At 43.6% G+C, this 25,383-nt stretch overlaps 1 protein-coding gene across 2 annotated transcripts in view; it reads right to left on the bottom strand.

The window, feature by feature from the left end:
• Nucleotides 1-969: 969 nt before the first annotated feature.
• The window catches only part of SLC26A6 (solute carrier family 26 member 6), a 453,283-nt gene continuing 428,869 nt past the window's right edge, over nucleotides 970-25,383 (bottom strand). For both annotated transcript variants that reach the window (XM_069643342.1, XM_069643341.1), the window contains exons 19-21: nucleotides 12,998-13,052; nucleotides 11,059-11,195; nucleotides 970-3,285 (exon numbers count right to left, since the gene is read on the bottom strand). In XM_069643342.1, coding sequence (XP_069499443.1) covers nucleotides 3,271-3,285; nucleotides 11,059-11,195; nucleotides 12,998-13,052 — 207 coding nt within the window. In that variant the 3' untranslated portion in view covers nucleotides 970-3,270. The remainder of the gene's footprint in view (nucleotides 3,286-11,058; nucleotides 11,196-12,997; nucleotides 13,053-25,383) is intronic.

The raw sequence follows: 25,383 nt of genomic DNA, 5'->3' as shown, positions 1-25,383 counted from the left end.
TGACTGCAATCAGACATCCAAGGCCAAACGATAATGATGTGTTATTATATAGTACCTACGCTTAAGCACTTCATACAGAACAAAAATACATACAATATCACCCAACCTGTGTTGGTACTCATTTATCAACCTCAGCAAGATGAAAGGCTGAGTTGCCCTTGCTGGGAGACGACCCAGCAAACTGCAAATCACACACACATTGCAGCAGCCAGCGCTCAACCCACTGAGATATCCTACCGGCTATAGCCATCAGAAAACCAGCCACTCCAGAAACAAAGTGCCACATGCTGCTGGCCACAGAACCTGAGCCACAATGTAAAAAAAAACAACAAAAAAACCATTTATTTTTAGGGGTAGCAAGGGAGACATCAGGAGTCGCAGTTGCGACCCATAGCAGCCCCTAAATGACGTCCATGCAGGGAGGGAAAAAGCTCCTGTGTATTATTGGGGACCTTGCATCTAGTGGAAATGTTCATATGTTAGCTTTGGGAGCCAGGTGTACATTTCTCAAACAATTGTGCTGCAAAAAGGGCTGGTTCAAGCTATTATTTGAACACTGTTCTAGGTGGAAGCAACCTGGCCCCAACTGTCCTACGCTTCTTAGGGCTTGCTTGCCATGCTTCGCCGCTCGTGCTATTTCAGGAGAGATGTGACTGCTTTCCCATGTCACCTCAGGAGTAAACCTCCACCCTGTTACCAAAAGCTACCTCTGCCATTGAAGTCATAATACAGAACATCTAGAAAACCCGCAGGTACCAGCTCTTCCTAATGTAGCCGCACAGCTTCCAGTGTTGCTTGTTTTTGCCCTGATAGACTCATTTTATTTCACTGGACTCTCAAATGACCACGTTTCTTCATATTAGCGCCCCAAACCTTTAGGCCCAAAACTTGCACACTGTGCAGTCATCACACACTGTAGCTGTAAAGGTGGAAGATATGTGTTATCAAATAACTTGAGGATTAAGGTAGTAAACTTCATAATACTTTATTTATTTATTATATATACACAGAGGAACAATGCTCTTTTATTTATTTATTTGGCATTTTTAAAGCGCGCCGAAACCAATGGCATCATAAAATCAGTTGCACTGGCTCCCTCTGTCCAAGCGGATTCAGTTCAAGCCTTTGTGTATAGTCCATCACGCTTTTTACAGTAATGGAGCTGAACACCTTAATTCCAAATTCCGCCCCTTGTCCCTGGTCGTTCATTTTGATCACAGGAGACTCTTCTCATTCAAGTGGGCCGTTTCAGGTGGTCCCGAGTTGGGGGTCATGCTTTCTCAGTAGAGCAGCTAAGCTTTGAAACTCTCTTCCTCTTTGGGCTACTGAGAATCATCTTCTGTTTCGACAATCTCTAAAAATGTTCTCTTTTGTAGGACTGTGAACTCTCTCTAGATTGTCTCTTCCTGTTAGGTTTCAGTGCCAAGCTGGCCTTGGGCGTACACTGTGCTATATAAATATTTATAACATAACATATCAAAGGCAGGCATTAGACATGAAATGAACCTTGGGAAAGCGCTGAGGCGCGAAACGCGTGCCAGTCATTCAGCTGTTTGGCCCTGAGTTCACAATTTCCTACAATTTTCAATCAGCTTCTCCGGACCTCGCTGCTCTTGGTTCCCGATAAGAGGTTCAGAGTGCAGGGCAGTGTGGTAGCTCCAGCAATAATTGGCTGATAAACATGTCCTTAAATAGCTACAGATAGCGTGAGTGCTGAAGCAAAGTATAGTGTACACTAAACAATTCTAATCCCTTCTGTTAACCAAAGCTAATGGTAGGGAAATTAATGAACATTTCGATTGTGCATTTGTTTCTCATTGTGTTTTGATTTAGATAAAAATAATAAAAACCTCTCAACAGCATCATTTGTTCTAGAAACAAATCACCAATCACACAATGTCTCCTAAAAACTGGAAATCACCTTCACCCAAAAGTGTTCTCCCGATACATTTCTATAGTAGTACATGTTTGTCGATTACAGCATTGTATCTGAAATCATGTTCTTTAGACAAGGGAACTCAGTATATTTATACTGGGAACCAAGAAGGTTGGGTGTCAGCTTTATCAGGTACAAAGTTAAGAGCATGTCAAGATCAGGGCATGTCAACACTGGAGTCAATAATGTGGTTGTTAGTGACAGGCCCACCTGGACCCCAATATTTCCCAATGTTGCTGTTATTTTTACAATGTTATGTGTGTTGTAAAGTAACTTTTGGACTGTATCGAAAACTTTTTGTTGATGAAGACTAATGGCCTGAGTGGGATTGATACATTAATTCTATAGTTTTCAGCTGAAAAAAGAAGTAATTTGTGTTTCGTTTGTTGTAAATAGTTTTGGGATCTGGCCTGCAGTAAAATTCCCCCAATCACCTTAGTTATTGGAAACAAGTAGGTCCCTACATTTAAACGAGTGTGTGGTTTATGGCACACTTCTCTTAGTCATTTTGAAGGCTTGCCAGAGCTTTCGGGTCACAGGGAACATTATGTCTAACTAATATCTCTGTTTTTAGCTGCGTCAGCGCAATACAAGTGGACTAGAGTGACTCTGGGGTCTTTATTAACCAGGATTTACAATAACACTCTTTTACTGTAAATTATATGTCCTGGCAGAAGTGATCATGGGTCTCCTTGTAGGATCGAATAAGCGAGAGATTTTCTGTGTCCATTGACCATGCAATAAGTCCTGAAAAGTAAGATTATGAGTCCGCAAAGCTTAACATTTGGAAATTATGTTATGAGATCAGTTTGAAACTACTTTGTGAATAAGGACAAGGTTTCAACAAATTGTTGTTCTTGCTTATCTTCCATAATTTCTCTTCAAAGCTTTAACAGTCCCAGAAACCTCCAGGCTTTCTTTAAGCCAAGAATGTTTTTCTGTTTTGTATACAAATGTTGCCATACTCCACAAGATAAAAGGAGCTGTGATAGTGGGCCACTATGTTTCAGATGAGGTCCTGGCGCTAGACTGCTCTCTCATGCCAGGCAATTTTCCTGGCACTAATCAACTGGTGCTCCTGTAGAAGTCCAATGTCTCCACTGGTGCATGTCTGCTAGAGACCCAATGATCAAATGTCCTAAATTACTATTTTCAAAAGTTGTTTATATGCTGTCCTTCAGCAGATGTGGTTGAAACCCTTTTCCTATGTGCAGTCCGTCTCAGAAACCGCTCCACCCGGGTAGTTCTCGATGCTTATAGCTTCAATATTTGAGAACTTTCACCTGTGGGTCTGTCTTGTGAGACAGGCTTCGGGGTGTTTTTTCTTGTGCTGGTTACAGGGTTGTGTCCTGAATAAAGACAAGGGTGTAAGAAATAAAGGAACATAGTTACTTAATGATTTTAACAGACTGTTAGCAAACTGATTGAATGGTGTTAAAGGGATGGTCTAGTAAAAATTTTTATTTAAAAAATAGATAGCCCACATAAAAAAAATACTAGCATCCTCCGTTTTAAAACTTCCTATGTAAAATTTTGAGCTATTCAAGCTCAAAATTCGAAAAAGAAAGCACAGGGGCGCAGCCATTTTGTGAAATGGAGGCCCTCCTGTGCTGGCTTTTGCTTTTGCGGCACTAATGAAGGAAAAGCAAGCCAGCTGTAGTAAACAAAAGCTACCGCTGGGTGGCTTTCCCTTCATTAGTGCCGGGACTCGGAGGACGCGGACCGGAGACCAGAGCAGGAAAGCTGCAGCTGAATCTCGGTAAGTGCTATTTATTTTTTTTACAAAAAATAAGCACTAGCTGTGTTTTTTTTTCTAAGTTTTCCGGGCTGGAGGAGCCCGGAAAACTTAGAAATAAAACCGAAGCTTTAAAAACGTATTTATGTTTGCGGTCGCTTTTGAAGCGACCGCAAACATAAATACAACGTTATTGTGTTGGAAAACGCTGCGGTTTTTCTTTCTCCTCCGGAGAAGACTAGGAAGTTTTAAAACGGAGGATGCTAGTATTTTTTTTTTTTTATGTGGCCTATCTATTTTTTAAATAAAATTTTTTACTAGACCATCCCTTTAAGTATTCCGTTTATGTAATGTTCCTTCACTGTAATATAAAAAAAACAGATTTAAATTACTGTCACAAAAAAGTAGTATTTTACAAAATATCATTATGAATTTGAAGCTATTCCTTTAAATGCAGAGGAATCGGAAACTGCAAAGAAGTTTAATTTGGCATCCACAAGGTAGGGTTTAAAATTGGGGGAATTGAGTGTTTCCTCAAAAGCAGAGTAAGTCACGTATCAAAAAAATTTAATTCCATAATGAATGCACACACAACCACACACACACACACAAACCACTTCTTTTATCATCACAGTAAATTGGGATAGATCATGCAACACACTCCAAAAACCTCCAAAAGATCGAAAGCATGTAGACACTGTCACGTGATGGGCACCTGGATCAAGACGGAAGCCAAGACCAAGCACTCTAATATGGAGGTGTATACGAATTGTGCCCAAAGTTAAATGTAAACCAGGCATCTCCTCAACAAATATAGCTGGGACAATATGGGCTTTTCCCAATGCCACTCTCCCTGTCTTTCTCCTGTCCACGCGAGTGACTAGGCACTCTTGTCTCTGTAGCAACCGTTCTTGTCCATACATCAAACAGAAGGTTCTAAAATGAACATTCCAAAGGGTTATGTTACCCCTTTCTGGTTTTTCAGGCTCCAGGGTGACTTAAGCACTTCTTCTGCTCAACTAAGCCTAGTTGCAGGTTTCTGGGTTCCACACAACCAATACCAACCTAGTTGCTGATATTGGATAAAGCTCTCCAGGTCTCTTGAAAGATGTTTAGGGGTCCATCCCTATGTGTCTTCCCATCCTTCTGAGTTGCCACTAGCCTTCCGAACCCCACTGGTCCATCCTCCTGCCTACTGGAAATGACTAGGGCAAACTCTCCCGTTTACCTGGCTGGACTTCTTTCAGTATTCCACCTCGCAAATGAGTTCTTTAATAAACTTTCTTCTATTGCTCTCCCTTTATTCCTTCACCTCTTAGCAGCATAAACCTGCTCTTCCACCTCAATCCCTTTGTACTCCTTGCTTTGTGATGTGTCTCTCCAAAAGACCTACTTATATCCAAATGCATTTGTCTTCTAGATCACCCCCTGCTTTGATTCTGTGAGTACCTCCATCTCTTGAACCATCACGCCTACCTACTGCTACTTTGGACTCCCCTCATTGCCGCCACTTTGCGTCTTCCATCTTGAGCTTTTTTTCCACTCTACCAACCCATCTCTGTCCTCCTGGGCTTCTTAACATGACCACCACCTCTGGTATTTACAGTTATTCTCATTGCCACCACATTTAATCTAGCATCATGGGTTGTTCTTGTAGCTACCACCTACTCGCTAACAGCTTTGACTGTTCCTGTCCACCCAGCCATCTCTACTGCTTTGAGCGATTCAAGTCAACAGCACCATCCTCCTCTCTGCCACCTTAGGATGTTCTTGTATTGTAGTATTGTAATAATATTTGTAAAGCGCTGCAACGACCGGGTGGCATCTAGGCGCTAGCAGGAACAGAGAGGAGAAGGAGAACCAACCCACTGTAAAACAGCCGTGTTTTAAGTTGTTTACGAAAGCTGGATAAGACGTGGTTGCTCCTAATGTGCTGCAGGAGAGCATTCCATAATGACAGGGCCAGCACGGAAAACGAACTGCCGCCGGCCCGAGCTTGCCTCGGACGGGGGACACACAGCAGAAATTGGTTAGCAGAGCAGAGTGATCTTGTAGATTGGTAATGGGAAACCTTAGATTGGAGAAATTGGCCTCCCACAGAGTGAATAGCACGGTGAACAGTGCATAAGATCTTAAAGCTCACCCTAGCTTTGACTGGCAACCAGTGAAGGTGTTGGAGAAGATCATGTGATGCCTAGGGGCATTGAGGCCGCGCTTTGAAGAATCTGAAACGTCTGATTTAGCATTTCTGGTTGGCCGAGATAGATGCCGTTACAGTAGTCTAAAGCCCCCATAATGGAGGCAGTAACAATCCTAACCCTATCCTCAACAGGAAGGAAGGGGAGAACCTTCTTCAGGGTCTTCAGTTTAGCAAACCCAGCGTGGCAAACTGCAGAGATTTGGGACTCTCTGGAGCCAGAGGCCATGACTTTGATGCCAAGACTTTTAACTACCACAGATGGAGTCGGACACGGCTCCAGGCAGGCTTGCCAATAGTCAGAGGTCCAACAGGAATTGGCAAACTCCTTGCCAATCACCAGTACCTCCGTCTTCTCTCCGTTCAGTTTTAGCCTGTTTTTTGTCATCCAATTACCTAGCGCTGAGAGACAATCTCTCAGGCGCTAGTGGGAGCATTAATACGAAAGAGAATCTGGGTGTCATCTGCGTATATGAAAAAGTGCACACCAAAACTATAAATAAGCCTGGCCAGTGCAGCCATATACAGATTAAAGAGTAGTGGCGAGAGTGCCGACCCCTGAGGGACACAACAGCCGAACACCATGGGAGGAGAGGTGAAAGAGGGAAGACACACCACCTGAGTGCGATCCAACAAAAAAGATGAAACCCACTTCAGGGAGACACCCGAGACACCCACATCAGAAACGCAGTGCAGCAGTCTTTCATGGTCAATAGTGTCGAAGACCGCAGAGAGATCGAGTAGAATAAGTGTCCTCGTCTCTCTGCGGTCTTGTAGCCATGCTATATCGGAGAGAAGAGCGACCATTATAGACTCTATGCCCTTCCCTGGGCGAAAACCTGCCTTGAGGGGATGAATAATCATATTAGTCTCCAAATTATCTGAGAGCTGGGGAGTGATGATGGATTCCAGCAATTTTGCCATTGCAGGGAGTAAGGAGATAGGGCGATAGTTTTCCGCCGCTGTTGGATCAAGCTGGGGTTTTTCAGCAACGGCGACACAACTGCATGCTTAAGTGCCTTAGGGATAAATCCTGTGGTGCAGGAGTAATCCAGAACCTCAGTGAGGAGAGAAAGAACATCCCCAGAGAGATCCTGGAGAATGTGGAGAGGAATAGGATCAATGGGGGAGGCAGATGTTAGTTTAGAGAGAGCCTACACAATCATAGTTTCAGTATCTAGCGAAACTGAAGACACTGGAACACCAACTAGTGAAACAGTTAGCAGAGTTAGGGAATCGAGAGAGATAGATCTTTCCACATTGATTTTATCTCGAATAGTGCAGAACTTTTCTTGAGAAAAAGACGCAATGAGATCCCATTGTGCTTGGGTGCGAATTATCGTAGAGGGAGGTTGAGCTGGGGAGGATAGCTGTTTAGCCACCAAGAAAAGCTCCTTGGAAGAGCATGAAGCATTTAAGATTCGATGTGCGTAATGTTGGGCTTTAGATGTTTTTAAAGAGCATTGATAATCCTTCCTCGCATGCATATAAGCCAGTTTATTAGTGGGGTTGGGGCATATATGCCATTCTCGCTCAGAACGACGACACCTTTGTTTTAGTGTCCTTAGCTCTTGTCATTACCACCACTTCCGTATCCCCTCTTCCCTTTGGACTGCTTTTGTCGCGACTCCTCCAACTCCTTCATTTACACACCCTGCAACTCACACTCAACAACTGTGAATTATTGCATTTATACTGTGTTTCCTCTTCCCCCTGGGCGGGCCCTTCCCTGAGGGCCTGCACCTATGAGTGGTAATTGGGCGAAGGCTGGGATTGTCTAGCTTCCATGATTGCACCAGGGTCTTCTTTGGGCTTACAGGGTGGGCCCAAGTCTTCAACTGTCTGGGCTGCCATCGTGAAAGCCAGTACCCCATCTGTGTTCCTTACCTGTGGTGAAAACTTCTGCTTCTCCCATCATATGGGCCCGACGTTCGAAAATACGGGATACGCTTTTTTGACTCTTGATTTGGTGAATGATCTGTGAGCTCAGGAAATCTATAACTTTATATTTTCTGCAGATACACTTTCTGCCAAGGGACAATACTCTTATGACTGTTCGCATTTTGATTTAATCCCGGGCAAGATGCCATAGGCTTGTGACATCGCATTCTTGGTATTCCTGTACTCATGGAAGGCCCCTTTTAAGTTGAGAAATGTCTTCCCTGATGTTCTGCATGATGTTTTAACTGCATTACAGCACACGCTAGCAGTGTCTAGTAATTGGAAATATGTTTCTTTAAAGGCAAAGGCAGTTTTCTCTATAGTGGATCTGGAGGTTTGTTGAAAGGGAGCTACAAGATCTCTGAATTGTGGAGGGTGTGTCTTATCAGGTTACTGGAGGTTTTTCCATGAGTTTTGATTGGGGATTAATCCATTAGGGCTGGTCTGCCTTGTTGTGGTAATGGGGAGTAGAGGGCTGGACCCTTGGGCCCGGTCTAAGCTAAGACACCCTGACTGCCATCTGCCAAGAGACAGAGACTATGCATGTGTGGCATGGTGATCCTAACCATTTCAACCCACCCCATCATTCACCGGCTTGGGGGGATGCCAGGCCCCCTGAGCCACTCTCCCAGTGGTCCGCAGGCCCAGGCAGGGGCCTTTGCCACCACACACGTGCATAAAATTACTACACATAGATTAACAAGGCAAAGTGAATGTTACTTTAATACTTTAAAGTACAGATTGTATATTCATACAACGTTACACATTATTCCTACCCAGAAAACCTCACACACACATACACACACACACACACACTTGCTCTTTGTTCCACTTCTACACATCTCACATATCCAGAGATGCAAACAAAATCTCACGCACGCACAATACTGAAATACAGAGAAAATGGATCCATGGCAATCAAAAATAAGTAAGCAATACAGTTACCTACAGATCAAAATACACATCCCCTAACCCACATCATCCATACACAGGAATCACTTGGCACACAAAACACACACAGCTCATCATATCCAACCAACATGCATACTTTCATTAATTGAAATGCTCTGTCATAGAGAAATAGTCTCAAACACATCCAACAAAACCAGAGATTTACACATCACAGAAAGAACACAGAATGTCTCTGCACACAGACACAGACCTACAGTCATCACTACATTTGTGAGGGACCACGAGGATTCCGACAGATGAAGGACTTGTTTTACTTTTGAGCACCCAAAGTGAAAAGTGAGCCCCTGTTTTTAACTTCACTACGCTTCGGAGGAGCAAGTTGACACTCAAACTACTAGAGGACAATCGGAGATCCTCACTAAGGTAGGACAGCTCAGGAAGTTTGTTTGACCATATTGTTATCTAGTTTACTATGACCTCCCCCACCCCCAAATCTCAAGATGCATGTTAACGCGTATTTCACCTAGAGACAGACAGCCATATTATATAGATTGCATTTGACAACATTCTCACTTAGTGTTGAAGGTCAGCTTCTCACAAGTATATCATTATATTTTTATTGGGAACATCACTGTTATTCATGTTTTTTCTTGATGAAACAGTCACAATTAGGTCTAATGTAAAATGAGAAATGTGTTCAGGGCTTAGTAAATCTAGGAAAACCTGTGTTCTATGGAGTCAGTCCTTGTTACAGTGGATCAGAGGAAGGACCATATTTGATACCTGGGGTGTAAACATTCTGTAACACCTCATGAAATGAGAGGGTCAAGCCAGGTCTTGGCAGTGAACCCCAGAATGGCAGGGTCCCTTTTGACATATGGCGACAACCTGGAGATACTTCCACTACCCACAACCCCGCAGACGTACAAAGCTCCAAACCAAAGGGGAGAAGAGGCGGAATAGTTGGCACCCCTGCATTTGAGCTGTAATGGTGCATGCACGACCCGAGTAGCCAGCTTGGGCCTGGTAGACCTTCACCAATGACTAATGTAAGGGAATACCTTAAACATTGCCAATGGGCTGCCATCCCTGCCTACCAGTACCTTCCCAGTGTTCATAAGCCAGTTGAACCTTGCTGAGAATTGACGGTAGATAGTTCAAATTTTGCTAAAATCCTTTTTTTCAGTGATGCCACAGTATTGCACACAAACTATTTCAAGCCTGACAATGACAACGTGATGCCAGTAGTTCCTGCTCGCAACGAGCATGATTCTTTCAGGTTCTCACATTTGTAAACCGTGTGAGATAAAATAGGATCCACTTTTACTGATCCACATATCCCCTCTTTTTGTATGAAATGTTCAAAACCTGAATTACATTTCCACACTCCACCTCAACACTACCACCAGGGTTTACAGTAGGCACATCGCCAGACAGATGATAACATCAGGAGTTTTCTCAATCACCCTTTTTCCAAAGTCTTTGATTTGTATAGAGCTACAAGAAATAAGGCAGTGGTCAAGTCTTCATTCATTTCCAAAGGCGGTAGAATTTCATTTTTTGGAATATTCTTCCAACTTGTGAGACCTCCAGCACTGTACCTCTGAAAGCCTTTTTGTAAACCTTTTTAACCCTTTTGGTTGTATTTTTATGGAGTAATGCTTTCCTCCACCCTTCAAGGCATCTGCAATGTATTATTGCAGCACACAGCACTTTCTGTGCAGTGTTGCTGGGAGCTCTTTGCGCTGCCCTTTTTATTTTGCTTGTGTTAACTACTGTTTCCAAGAATAGGGGGATACTTTCTATCCCACCTAACTTTTATTTTGTGGAATCAGCGCACCCCACATTACGTGGAGTGCTGAGGGGACACAGTGTATCCCTTTTTTCCACTTGGGAAGAGGGATGGCAGGGGCTGATGGAACAGGCAGAGGTTTGCGGGATAAACTCCCAGATTTCGGGTAAATCCCACCAGGGCAGTGGGGGGCTAAGAAATGGGTTCCTTTTCGTTTTTTGTAGGCTGCCTAATATAGGGTGAAAAAAGGTGGTCTTTTTGTTGGCGACTCACAAAAATAAAAAAAAATCACATAGAATACAGTCTACCACCAGGACAGTATATTATCCGGATGAAAACGTTATCTGGCATTTATTTCTACGAAATGATTCTATTAGGAATGTTCCAGGTTATATAACACAGCTTGCACCGTATTGATTTGTCGTGAGAGTTCCATCTCATGATCAATAACTAACCCTGGGACGGCAAGGCAAGGGTTCCTTACCATGAACCGTAAAGGAAAAAACCAAACATTTTAGACCCTCTGTAGACCTGTAGATACATACACTGATTTCATGCCCCATGCTCCGACTGTGCGTCCTAGAAAGGTAAGTGACCACGTCCGGGATGGAATCAAACAGCCGATCTTTGGTGATGGACTTGCTAAAGAAGTTTCCGATCTCCAAGTCATGAATGACGGAAGCTGTGAAGAAAGCATAAAGAAAAGTCGCTGCTACGTCCAAAAGCATTTGAACAAAATAAAAAGGTTAGGTAAACTACAGCATAAAGGTGCCATTAGCACCTAAAATTACGTTGACTGTTTTGATCATACACATGACAATATGAGCATGTTCTGCACCTTGAACAAGGCTCTGTAGAACTGTCAGGTTACAGGTTGGAATCCTGGAAGGACGAACATAGCCTTGCATGCTTCTGAGGGTAATAAAGTCTTTAGCATTAAACTTGGTGATAATAATGCTTATCACACTGTCTTTGGGGGTCATTCAGCGTTTGGCGGTGCAGTATAACAAATGACAGTAATTATGTTGCTGCCATTTTATGGTGGTACCAGAATTACTGCCATTGTTAACAACCACCAAAATCCAATTTTGTCTTTGAAGAGGAGGCTTTAACTATTGCAAGATAGTGGGGGTAAGTCATCCACGTATACCGTTGTTTCATCGTGCAGAATTACAGAAAAGGTTATCGAAATTTTGGGGGGTTGGGAAAGGGCAGATAAGGAGTTGAGGGGTCGGGAATAGTAAAAAATATGTGGAGGTTTGATGGGGGAACACCCCCCAAAAAAATCAATGACCTTTTTCATAATTGTGTATGCATTAAAAAGGCAGTCGTAAAAATGACTGTCGATGAAAGAACATAGAACTGTTATGCACTTTAATGACAAGAACTTGCCCATTTCGGCAATTTTGTAAACAGAAATTCAGCAGAAATACAGCCAAACTCAGAAGGACCCCCTTAATGTAGAACTTAGAGTGTGTTCATGAAGGTGAAGAAAGCAATTCAATTATTTTTGCAAGGATAAATACCTCTATACATTACATTTGTTGTGCAGGACTGTACATTACATTTCTCTATACCACATTAGTGTCATGTTCTGAAGGTCAGTTGTGGCCCACTTTACCTATTTATTATTCTCTTTCTCAGTAGCAATGATATGAATGTATTAGTAGTACCAGAATGCAATGCATACATTTTCAGCATTTACCTGCAACGTGGCTATTGATGTCTGAAAGATTTCCCAGAATCACAATTGATTGTAAGCAACACTCTAGACAGGGCTTCCCTTTCCCATCACCATTTTCATATATTTTAAAAGAAAAAATGTAGCAAACTAAGGACATGTATAAGGAATTTGAAATTTAATTTGCTTCATAAACAGGAAGTTTTGAGTCCTTGGAAAAAAATACCATATGACTTAAAAATGTGTAGGATATGCAAGTCAGAGATCGTGACGGCAAGACATATTCTTATAGGCTGCCCACTGCTTCTTGATAAATAGCAAATATCTTACTTTTGAGCAGGACATAGAAGCTATTAAGAATGATCAATTTTGGAGTAGGGTCTATTCAGGAGAGTATCTTATGATGACCTCAGCTGCTAATTTTATATGGAGAGATTTTGCTAAACAGTTTTAACTCTAAAGTACAGATTACCCTTACGATGGTTCTTAATGATACCAGGATGGTTTTGTAGTGATATATTAATGATTTTTATGAAATTGTTATGGCTGTATGATGAGATGTATGCGATTGCTATTATGAGAATGTATGTGATGTTTATGTTGTCCTAATGTATTGTGTTTTTACTAATTTTTGAAATATTAATGATGTATAAATTGTTGACCGGTGGTCTGTTTGATAAAATTGTGTAAAGGTTGTTATTTAACCGAATTATTATTATTATTTATTTTAATTAAGCAACACTGATGAATGTCAAGCATCCTTTAACACATTAACAGGTCAGAGCTGGATCGCCGTCGCTTACCGTGGCAGCCAACAAGGTACACATCGACTTCAATTTCATTAAACTCACTGAAAATCTAAACAGAGGCAAAAAACAAATTCAGGCACAGTTATAGGTGTGTGTTACAGTTGAACTTTCTTCTTAGAAACCCTTATAACACTTCTAAATTAAATTAGCTGCAGGCAGGATGGTTAGTCGATCTCTCAATCATATCTCCTAAAATTATGTATGCATTGTGTCAAAATCCTTTAAAAAACACGAGTGGTAAATGAAAGAGTGAAAACAGACGAAATCGCCTTAAATGTATCTCTCTGTGTTGTAAAGAAATATAAATCCTGTAAATGACGCTCTGCAGATGCCATGTACGATGGATTCTTTTGAAACTGCTAATTTTCAGCACGTGCTAAATGGAGGCGGATTCCCTAGGAATGTATTGGTTTTGCACTTGTGCACTTTGAACGTGAGGGTGAAAAGCACACAGGAAACGTTAATTTCGCTTCGTTCTCCCCCTCCTCCTTCAAAGGGAAGGGAAATGTCACAGAGCCATAAGTGGCATTGTAAAATGACCCCCATCGGGTCAAATGTTGCCCAAAATCATAATTTGATGGCAGAGAGCCATTACGTTAGCACTGTAACAACGCGGCTCCCCGGCTCTAAATTTTCATCATTTGCACTACAGAGCACAAATGCAAAGAGTAAAAGATGGCGTACAAGAGTGCACGCCGCTCTTTGCCCTTGATATGATATGGTAGTTTATTTATATAGCGCCCATACGCAATGTGTTTCAAAGCGCTTCAAGGCAAGGGAGGGAACAAGGGAACATATAATGGGCCTCATTACGAGCTTGCCGGTCCGGATGCAACAGTACCGTACCGGTAAGCTTGCCGGTACCGTTGTATCCAGACCGGCAGACTCCGAGGTGGGCTCCCGGGTGCCTTTCATTCCACCAGGTCGGACCTGGCGGAATGAAAGGCACCCGCGAACACAGCATTTCGGATGCACCGGCACCGCCGTTTATAACGGTGCCTGTGCATCCGGCTTCCCCATTCCCATTGAGCCCTATGGGTCTCAAATGGGAATGGGGAAGAATTTTTTTCCGCCGCCCAGGAATGGGCAAATACTGGGTCCGGCAAGGCCGTAATGACCCGGTAATTGCCCATTTCTGGCCACCGGAAAAAATGCAACTCCGGCGGCAGCCATGCCTGGGTTGTAATGAGGCCCAATGACATTCTTACAGGCGATGAACAACAAGAATCTGAAATCAACTATCGTACTCGGCCTGACGACATTTCAGAGATGGGAAGGAGATGGGAAACAGATGGGCGTCTACCATACTAGGCCTGACGACGTTTCTGTTAGAGACGGAATATTACAAGAAAGGAGGGAGAGGAACAAAACAAGTGACTATCGTACTAGGCCTGACAACTTTTCAGGTAGTGCTGGATGGGGGGGGGAATAAGTATAGGAGGGGGGCAGACAAACAATTGTTGCTATTGTACTAGATCCAATGACAATTCTGATAGAGTAAGTGCAAAGAAAAATGTAAGGGAGGGAGGAGAGAGGGAGTAGGAGAAGGGCGAGGAGAGAACAGAGAATACAACTGTGAAAGAGAGCAATGAAGCAGAGGGGAGAGCGAAGTACAGTTGCAGAGGTCAATAAAACACATAATGTTGCGGGGAACAAAAAATGTAGGTAAGGATTCAGGAAGACGATATGCACAGCAAGATTCAGGGCCAACCTGAGTACCTTCACATTTGTACTCTGCAGTGCAAAGTGAGTTAATACTGCCGGGCATGATGGCATGCCAAGGTACATTTTCATTGGGAGCGCTGCTTGCCATGCTCGCATAGCAAGCAGTGTTTCCAATTGAAATTAAACCCTCCCCGACATGCGAGCAGTTGGGAAGGGTTTACTTGTCATTGTACACGCTCGGGCAGGCAGCGTGTGCAATGGATCCCTACGGGGTCCGCCTGCTTTATGCTGTTGCATAAAGCAGGCGGACCCCGTAGGGATCTCCGACATCTGTGCCAGCATGAAAATCCATGCCTGCACAGATGCTGGTGCATTTGTATAGTAGAGAGGAAGGAGGTGGAGGAAATGCAAGTTGGGTTCCCCCTCCTCCCTGCCATAACATGCTTGAAAATGGGGCATGACATAAATGAAAGGCATTAAAGCCTTACTCACGGTTTTTACACCTTTCATTCACTTCACGTCCCCCAGAACATGAGCTCCATAGACTTATTTGCAGGGCAGGGCCTTAACATGCCAGCACATTTGGGCCTGTACTGCCAAAATCTGTTTTAAGTTTTTTTAAATTCGGCAGAAGCAACATATACAGTCTTTGGACCAGCTTTGCGAATGGTCTACACACACAAGTGGCGACTCACATCACATTACTACACTATATAAAAGTTCCCATCCAACCATTTATCCAACGATATTAGAGTATTGCAATCCAGAACAGAAATATGTATGCATCCTTTTGAAATTGAATAGTCTGTGCACCTTATTGCCATTGAGGGTAGTAGACTCCCATACAGATATGCCTTATATGATTCTTAATTAGCATATAAGAACCTCTGAGAAACCACTGGGGTTTGGAAGCAATAATAAGAACTTTATAAGAACTTATATGACACCAAAATGTTTATTTAATTCTTATAAAATCGTATAGGTTTGAAGTAGGATTTATGTAAGATCGCACATGATTCTGATAAGATCCTTATAAGGAAATCAAATAAGAAATTGTTTTAGGGGGTGCAATGTTGTTTGTAAGAGGTTTGTCCTGGCTAGAGCCAGACTAAGTTACAATAATGAAGTGTAAGTGGCCTGTTGAATTGGGTCCTGCTCTTTTCATCTGCCAGAGGTCTTATGTCCCTCACAGGCCTCCATATGATGGATTTATTGGCACCACAGGTCAGGCTTGACTGATGCATATGATGAAGCCACACCATCCCTCCTACCTTATTCCCACCTGCTCTTATTTTACAGTAATCAACTGCTTTCTAGCCAGGTGTGTACTATAGAGATCACCTATATCAATGATTCTCTAGAGCCAAATCACTCCATGTTTTCAGGATATCCATACAAAATACATGCGCAAACATGGCATCCACATGGGATTTATTTATTTCATTGCTGGTTATCCTTGAAACCTGCTGTGGTTGGGAGATCTCAAGGAATGGGCATAGAATGAGGTGACCCGATGCCTTCAAGTTATAGGAGACATAACGCCTCAGTCCTCGGCTGTCATTTCTCAATGAATAGCATTCTGAGAGTTATAATCAGGGGGCAATTAAATTTAACAAACATAGTAAAACTTAAGAAAAAGCAAATCTTAGGACAGGAACAGACAGTGACATAGACTCAAGTTGGAGTCCCCTGATCTAGAATCGTGCATCCATACATGAATCTCTATCATGTGTCCCCCACACACTGTCATGCTATAACATCTTGTAAGAAAGCTCAGCGAGTTAAGCAGATACCAGGTGATACCACTTGAGAAAGCGGCGATTTTACTTTTATTTACATTCCGGATCTGCACTCGGCATTGCGAGCCGCTCCTCGACTCTTGCCGACTCCACTGCTGCCCAACGCTTCCTGGAGGAGGCGGGGCCCGCACGACACGTGCCCTGATCACGTGATTCCGGCCCGATATAAAAGACACAGGCTGCCTCCCGCCCTGTGTGATCCCACTTGAGAAAGCGGCGATTTTACTTTTATTTACATTCCGGATCTGCACTCGGCATTGCGAGCCGCTCCTCGACTCTTGCCGACTCCACTGCTGCCCAACGCTTCCTGGAGGAGGCGGGGCCCGCACGACACGTGCCCTGATCACGTGATTCCGGCCCGATATAAAAGACACAGGCTGCCTCCTGCCCTGTGTGATACCACTTGAGAAAGCGGCGATTTTACTTTTATTTACATTCCGGATCTGCACTCGGCATTGCGAGCCGCTCCTCGACTCTTGCCGACTCCACTGCTGCCCAACGCTTCCTGGAGGAGGCGGGGCCCGCACGACACGTGCCCTGATCACGTGATTCCGGCCCGATATAAAAGACACAGGCTACCACCCTTGCGGCGCTAAGCCCGGCAGGGGCAAAGGCCGACTACTGTTACGTGACTGTTGCGTGCTGAAAGTACGGACTACTCTGGAGTATCGTGTTTGCATATTGGACACTCAGGTGAGAAAACATAATAGTGCTCATTTCCCCTATAGAACCTGATCGTCACCATAAACCCTTAGTGCAGCTCAAGGGCACTCACAGCACCATGGGTAAATCAAAGCCTGCTAAACCACGGTATGATTTACGCAAAGGGAAGGCGGGTAAAATGGATAACCCAGCACCTGAAAGCCCTAAGAAAGATAAACAAACTGGAACAGATGGTGCAGCGGCTAAAGGTACAATTCCGGCTTTCTTTCTCAAAGACAATTCGAAAGCACGATCCTCCACTGATAACCTGATAGCTGACGATCATCATCCATCTCTCCTGCCCCCCAAAAACAATAATGAGGCTCTTGATTTAACAAATTATAATGATATTGATAATAATTCACTTCTTGATCTCTGTTTGTCTATCCAAAAATCAATGGCCTCTTTTAATCAGCCTTATACTTCTCAGAAGCCTACCCCAATAGTGGTAGAAGCTCAAATTCTGAATGAGGCTCACAATGACCAACGGAGTCTTTCACCCTCAAGTAGCCCTAAACAAACAGGTAATTCTACCTCAAATCTGTCTGGAATACACCCTATACACCCCACTCCCACCGTACCTATAGTATCAACTACAGGACGTTTATCGGCTTCTCCAGACCTCTATATTGATATGGAAGATCCGGAACACTCTGATAGAGACTTGAGCAATGCTGTTGAAAGCTTAAATAATGCAGCAATTGCAGAACTTCAAGCCTCTATGGCCTCCGTTCAGTTTGCCTTAAAAATTTTGCTGAAGCTATGTGGGAGAATTCATAGTAATTCTTTAGTCCAACTAGGAAACATCAACTGTATTGAAAGTGCAGACCAAATACCGCTAAATGCGCCAATATCTAAGGGGGGTCGGGAGTTCACGAATCAGCAAGAAGAGGCACACCTGGGGGAACTTCAGGAGATAGCAACTGAAGTACCTCTAACCAAAAAACAACGTCGACAACTAAGACGAGAAGCAGCAAAAAACGAAGCAGTCGAGATAGCCTCCCCCCTGCCAGCCACTATTGCTCCCGCTGCTCGATCCAAAAAAGCAAAAAAAAGGGGGCGAAAAAATAAGAAGCGTATGAATAAAGGAGCAGGAACCTTAACAAGCTGGATTATCCCAGATATACCTCAGGAAGCTACCAGTACGATTCTGGAAGAGCCACACCACGATATGACTGATAACTCAACTGATGATTCCTCTAATTGCTCCTCCTTATCTGGGAACGCAAGAAACGAGGAAGACGAACATCATGATCCCATAGAGACAACAGATAATGATGACTTTAACGCCAGTAAAATCTGTGTTATCAAAAATCTAAACCAGGAGAAAAGGGACAAGTGGCTCACAAGATCCGAACTTTTGATAAAACTACATCTGATCCCCCAATTGCGTGTTATACGCTCGGAAGATTTTTCCTTTGTGGAACCACTTACCGTACGAAATCCTAATGTCACAGCCCTCCATTGCTGTGTTATGGCATCAGCTAAATTAATCCGCTCTCATAAAAAAAGCCTTATGCGAATTGGGATAGAGGTGGATGCCTGTAAAGAGAAGGAGGACCCTTGTCTCCCAAGTGGCGATCCTGCTCCACCTAAGGCTAATGGCTGCAAACCCGCCCAACCTTTGGGGAAGAAAGTTCAGATGGTGGATATTCAAAACACGTTGAAATGGCTGGCCGATTCATTACCAATGGTACTACAACAATCATGAGATTATTCCCTACTGAGCTGGAACACCCATGGCCATCAACATCTTCTCACTGACAAGGGGTCTTTATCACTCATCAATGGCTACCCCATTATATTGCTGCAAGAAACTTGGCTATTACAGCCCACGGCCATGGACGGATACACAACTCATCATACCCTGGCCAAGAAAGGACAAAGGGGGCGCCCCTATGGGGGTTTAGCCATTGGTGTGTCAAACAAAATCAAAAGTAAAAGGATTTCAGTGGAGAGCAATTATATTTGTGCTGCAGTCTTGTCCCTCAGAATAAGAGAGGTCTGGGAAGAAACATTATTAATAAACATCTACAACCCCCCGGGGGCTACACATAGAGAGCATATACAAGATGTTCTAAATGACCTTCTCAGTAATTGGAGGTTATTAAATGATAAATATCTTGTTATTGCTGCAGGGGACTTAAACTGCCGGATAAACCATGGAGGGGGCACTACTAACAACCAGAACCTAGCCAGCAAAAGCTATTGGAAACAGACATACACCGATAACGAGGGAGAATGTTGGAGCAGTTTCTTCGAATGCTGGGATCTTGAAGTAATCAATGGCAGGACAAAGAATGATAGACCCGCAAAATTCACTTGGAAAAATGGATGGAATGGAAGTACCCTCGACTATATCTTCACGAGTGCGGAAATTGCAAACATCATCGATGATATGGTTGTGAGGGACTGTATCTGGAGCGACCATGACCCTTTGACACTTAACTTAAGATCCCATATACCAACTGAAAGAATGGCAAATCTCGGTGAGCTGGTAGCCAACCACTCTTCAAATCGTATATCCTGGTCAGCACAAAATGTGATGAAGGCATCTATTGCATCGGGAGATTGGGGACTTGAACAGTTTAAATTATTCTCACAGATGTCGCCCGAACAAATTGAAGGATGGGTTAGCAATTTCTCTGGCTTGCATGGTTCCTATAAAATACGGATGATGGCAGGAAAATTGCCGCAAGAGCTAATCTATGATCGTGCCATCAGAGATCAGAAGCGCAAGCTTAGAAGGGAAATCCGGGCTACAAGAAAGGACCTGTACGCTTTTAATGATAAAGCAGCTACAATAAGAAAGTTGAAAGCTGCTTACCAAAAATGGCTAAAAATACATAAAAGACACAGGAAATTGGAGAGATGGCAATCTACAGTTAAAACTCTATGCAGTAAGAACTCCCGCAAAATATGGTCCATTTTAGGAGATGTAAAAGGCAAGAAGATTACCAACATGGTGAATCCCATATGTAGTGACAAATGGATATCTCATCTGGAAAAACGAAATGCAGGGATTAGTAATAAGCTCTGCTCTCCCACCTCTCCTAATCCTCCCACCCCTCCTTTTAGTGTTACCATTAAAGACCTACAATGCAGAATTAAGGAATTAAATTCCTCACGAGCTCCAGGCCCTAATGGTCTATCGAATGTAGTGATGAGAAACAACTCAATGTTCTGGGCCAATCTGCTAAAAATTCTGTTTGACAAAATTATGTCTGATGGACACATACCAACATCTTGGCAAGAGGCCATCATCATACCTGTCTTCAAAAAGGGTAGCAGGAATGACCCTGAGAATTACCGATTACTATCTATGCTTGACTGTACCGGGAAGATGTTTGCTGCTCTCATTCTTAAAGAACTACAAAAATGGACTGAGGAGGCAGGCATCCTGGATCAATTTCAATGTGGCTTTAGGGCTGGCCACTCCACATCACATAATCTTTTTATCATGAATACCCTAAGTAATAAGGCACTAACACGCACTAATCCTCCACTATATGCACTTTATGTAGATTTTAGGGCCGCCTTTGACTCAGTTAATCGATCCCTCTTATGGGAAAAATTAAAGAATTTTGGTTGCCCCGCATCTTTATTATATTACCTTGAGCTGCTACATACCAATAACACCGTACAAGTCAGGCTGGATAATCAGGGGACAGTGTCTAAACCTATCTCTCTGAAGCGAGGGGTAAAACAGGGATGTGTGACGGCCCCCATTTTATATAATCTATTTGTATCTGATGTGCCTAACTGCTTCTTGGGGATAAACAACTGCCCCCCTAAGATAGGTTCTCATCATTGTCCCATACTGGCTTATGCAGATGACCTGGTGATACTAGATCATACTTTCAGTGGAATACTCAGGTCAACCAATCAGCTATGGAAATATGCAGAATCCAACGAACTCACTATCAACCACAGCAAAACCAAATTAATGCTGTATACAGCAGGAAAGGTTGCTAGGCCTCGTATGATGGTGGGCCCAATCGAAATTGAATACACACTTTCATATAAATATCTAGGGGTAGAGTTCGACCACAAAGGAAACTACCATATGTGTATTCAGGAACGCAGATTAAAGGCTGCGCAACTTTCAGCATTAATTCATAGATTTACATATGAGCAATGTGGTTTTTCTATTTGGGCAGCCCGCCAGCTCTATCTGCAATGCCTGGTCCCTATGGTCATATATGGTTTAGAGTCTCTGATCACCATGGACCTCGGTTGGCTACAACTTGTGGAGGGGAAGTTCTGGAGAAAAGTTCTCGGTCTCCCCCAATGCATTCCCATGGCTATGATTAGGCTAGAGCTGGGCATCCTTTCTCTTAAGGCTATGGTTTTGAGGAAAAGGTTGGAATTCTACATTAGGTTCAACAACAGACCTACAACCAACCTCCTCAGGACCATTAAAGAGGATACCTCTGCGGGTAGACAGATAAAACTTGAAACCCAGATTAATACTCTGATCGAAGAAATCAGTTGGTCCCCGGAGTGGGGTAGGGAAAATGAACACCTGATTGTTAGCATGCGAAACCGCTTAAATCTATGGGACTGGCAGAGTAATTTCACACATCTGGGACGTTTGAAAAGCTTTGGCTTCATTATATTTATACTTTATACTTACATGAAGCCTCAGCTTTATTTAAATCTATGCCCGTCGGACCAACTGAGGCGCTTTATATTACTCTTACGCTTCAACTACTTACCAGTTCTGTCGGCTCGTGGGGCATCAATGGGCCTGACTACCGCAGCTAGGTACTGCAGAATATGTGAGTCTACATCTATGCCAGAGACGGCATGCCACGTACTAACAAAATGTAGTAGGCTAAAAACGAGACATAGGAAATATTTGATGGAATTTGTCCATGATAATGATCAAATCACACATCCAGATTTCTGGAACCAATGTATCAATTCCCTAAATCCTAAACTGCATTTAGCACTTTTCCAGGTGTGGCGCGAGGCCACTATATATCTGAAAGCAAGCACAAGGGTGGCCATCCATATGCATAAGGGGGTCTACCTCTAGCTAAATAGTCTTACAATATTTATCTAAAACTTTATTACGGATCTGATCTGTTCAAATGTTTCTTCTTTGCCTTGAACGAATGATTGATTTGTGATGAATTTTACAGTGTTTATAATGATTTTTACTGTATATCTGAATTTATTCTTATAATGTAAATGTTTAATGTAATTTATGTGTAAAGTTTTTTACATTCTGTATAAAACTGTATCACATTAATAAATAATTAATTAAGTTAAGCAGAGGTCTCGGTGCTACCTGCAGTCACATATTAGAACCCAGACATGGCTGAAGCCCGCCCATTTGCAAAGATTGCTAAATTAAGTTTTATTGGGTTGGGTATTAATATTACCTGCTACTAAATAATGTAGTAGGGTGGGGAAGGTGCCATTGGATGTTATATATGAATATATTATTAGTGGCAAATTGTGGGTCTGATAAGCAGGTCCCGCGCTTCCGACGATCACAAATCTAGCCCATTATAGTATGACATCTCATGTTACTCCTGTAGCTAATGAGAAAGACAGACAGATGACATCACTGGAAAGACCATTCGGCAGTGGGGTCCACAAAGTGGCTCATGGTGAAACAGCTAGTGAAGGGTAAGGCCCCTATGGTTCCTACTTAATATCGCAAAGTATGCGCATCTCCCCATTTTGAGTTATCGCAAAGTTAAGTCACCAATTAACCAATCTTGGACCCTTGCAATCTCATACAAATCCTGTTACTGAAATACCTGTGATAGTCTTTTGACACCCAATGTAAAGTAATTGGGCCTCATTCCGAGTAGGGCGGTAAGGGATACCGGGCACCGGTAAGGAGAACGGTGCCGGTAATCCCTTACCGCCCTACTACGAGGTCCCTTAGCGGGTCCCTCCTTTAATGCCTGGTCTGACCAGGCGTTGTGGACGGGACCCGTTAAGAGACTTCAGAGCTAATAACAGTACCACAATGTGCGGTACCGTTATTAGCGCCTTTCCCATTCCCATTGAGCCCTATGGGGGCTCAAAAGGGAATGGGGAATGGCTTTTTCAATGGGGACTAACCGGTCCCGCAAAGGTCGGACTACACCGGTAATTCCCCATTGAACTATACCAGAGTCGGTACCGTTATTGGTGACAGCCATGGTGCTAATAGCGCCATGACTACCACCAACCTCGGAATGAGGGCCATTGTTAGCTCACTGATGCCTGTGGGCTCCGGCGCATTATAAAAAAATAAATAAATAAATGCATCCTTATGACTGATATGGCAAGCTCCTAGTAGTTAGTGAAGTGTTGGCTCTATATAGTGCAGGGGTGTCATATGTTCCTTGCATCTTATCCCAGAGACTAGATGGGGGAAGGCTAAGCCTTCTCACAGTGAGCCAAGTTTGAGTCAAGCCCCTGGTAACAAATGAAATGCTTGCTTTACGTTTTGGGTGATAATACATTCCCTTCATCTCCTATCAGAGATCAGCTGGGGGAAGGCCAGTCAAATTGAGGGCCTCATTCCAAGTTGGGTGAAGTTTTGCTCTACATATTGAGGTGTGGCTTGTGGGAGGTGTAAGAAACCAGAGGGTGTCTCAACTGCTAGTCCCCAGGGACCTCTTTCTCATTTGCCAGGGCATGGCCATCACCTTTGGATCCAGACCCTGGAGGTGCACAAGTGCGCAAGAATCACCAGGGTAAGGGGTCTTCGGGGTGTGGGGGTGAGGCAGTTGATGGTGAGACGCGATATTCATTATTCCCCTCTTTTTTGTTCATCTACCCCATCCTATTTTGTAGGATTATCCGAAATCCTAACTCCCCCCCTCCTTTTTACACAAACACTTAGCCGAGGAAGAGGGTGACTGAGAGGAACCAGACTAACACTCTCACATTGTACTGGACATGTCCCCGTAACCAGGTCAGGCAAAGTCAGGCACTTTACACTAAGTGCATACACCTGATACCAGTTAGCTCTCCCCATACAAATAAAATACAACACCTAAAGACACACTCTGAGCAAGGTGGAACACCAGTACGAGCAGAACTTCCGAAAGTAAGGCACAACTACTGGAGCAGAGCAACGAACCAAGGGACGAGAGAAGCGGGCCGAATATGCCAAGGGTTACCTACTGGGGGTCATTGCCTCTGACAGACGGCTAAAGACACGTGAAGAAGGCCAGATCCCACAAGCGAATATTGCATCGTGTTTCAAGGACGAAAGCGACCCTCCTGGGTGAACGGCAGAGTTGGGGAGGTGAGGCCAAGCCTGTGGCACTAACCTTGATTCGTGAATTTGAAATAGCAAAACAAGAAAGAAGTGCACAAACCGCAAAAGCGAATTAAGCAAGAGTAAATGTGTCCTTTGAGTCGAAGTGGTCCTGCGGTAGTCTGGAAAGAGAGACACACACATTCGAAAATCTTCGCCCTCCCAAAAGGGGTCTGAGCCCGATTGAGGGAGACCCGAAGTACAATAAGCTTGGGGAAGAGGGCCTCTCGGGCAAGTTTGTGCTGAACTGTGACATGAGAGGTCTGAGCCCGACAGAGGGGCACCTTTCTGAACTTTACATTGGAATGCAATTTCGAAAGTCAAGAAAGAGACTTTAACATGGAAGGTCAGGTGGGCCTCAATCCACGGTTTGGAACAGTTTAGAGTGTTAGAAACCAAGCCAGAGTGTCTCATTCTGCCTACAAGGACAGGCTTACTCTGCAAGGTTTAATGTGATGATGAGACTGGTTCAACAACCTTTATTCTTTTAAACACTGGCCCTCATTCCGAGTTTGGAGGTAGCCATGCGCCATGGCTGCCTCCAAAACCGGTCCGGGTTCCGGTCTGGCTGAATGGGGACTTACCGGGTCATTCCGACCTTGGAGGATCCGGTAAGGAAATAGGGAAGGGATTGGGGATTTTGTTAACATAGGACATTTGACAGACTCCACTAGGACTGTTTTTTTTATCGCTTGATGGCCGAGACTACTCCCATCTTGGTTATAGGGCAAAAGAGGAGTTTCTCCGACCCCAACATTCTCAATAAAGGTTTTACAAATTGTATCCATTGTGTCAGTGTCATACATGTGATACCATGCCTTCCTTACAGAAGTAATACGTTCCCAGTATCTCCTCTCAGAGATCAGATGGGGCAAGCCCTCTTACAGTGAGTCTAGTCCAGTGCAAGCCCAAGTCCCTGGTAACCAGTGAAGTGTTGCTCT

The sequence above is a fragment of the Ambystoma mexicanum genome, chromosome 2p (assembly GCF_040938575.1).
Source record: "Ambystoma mexicanum isolate Mex_15411 chromosome 2p, UKY_AmexF1_1, whole genome shotgun sequence".
NCBI classification, from domain to species: Eukaryota; Metazoa; Chordata; class Amphibia; order Caudata; family Ambystomatidae; genus Ambystoma; species Ambystoma mexicanum.
Note: the sequence above shows the minus strand (reverse complement) of the source record. Positions and strands in the feature narration are given on the sequence as shown.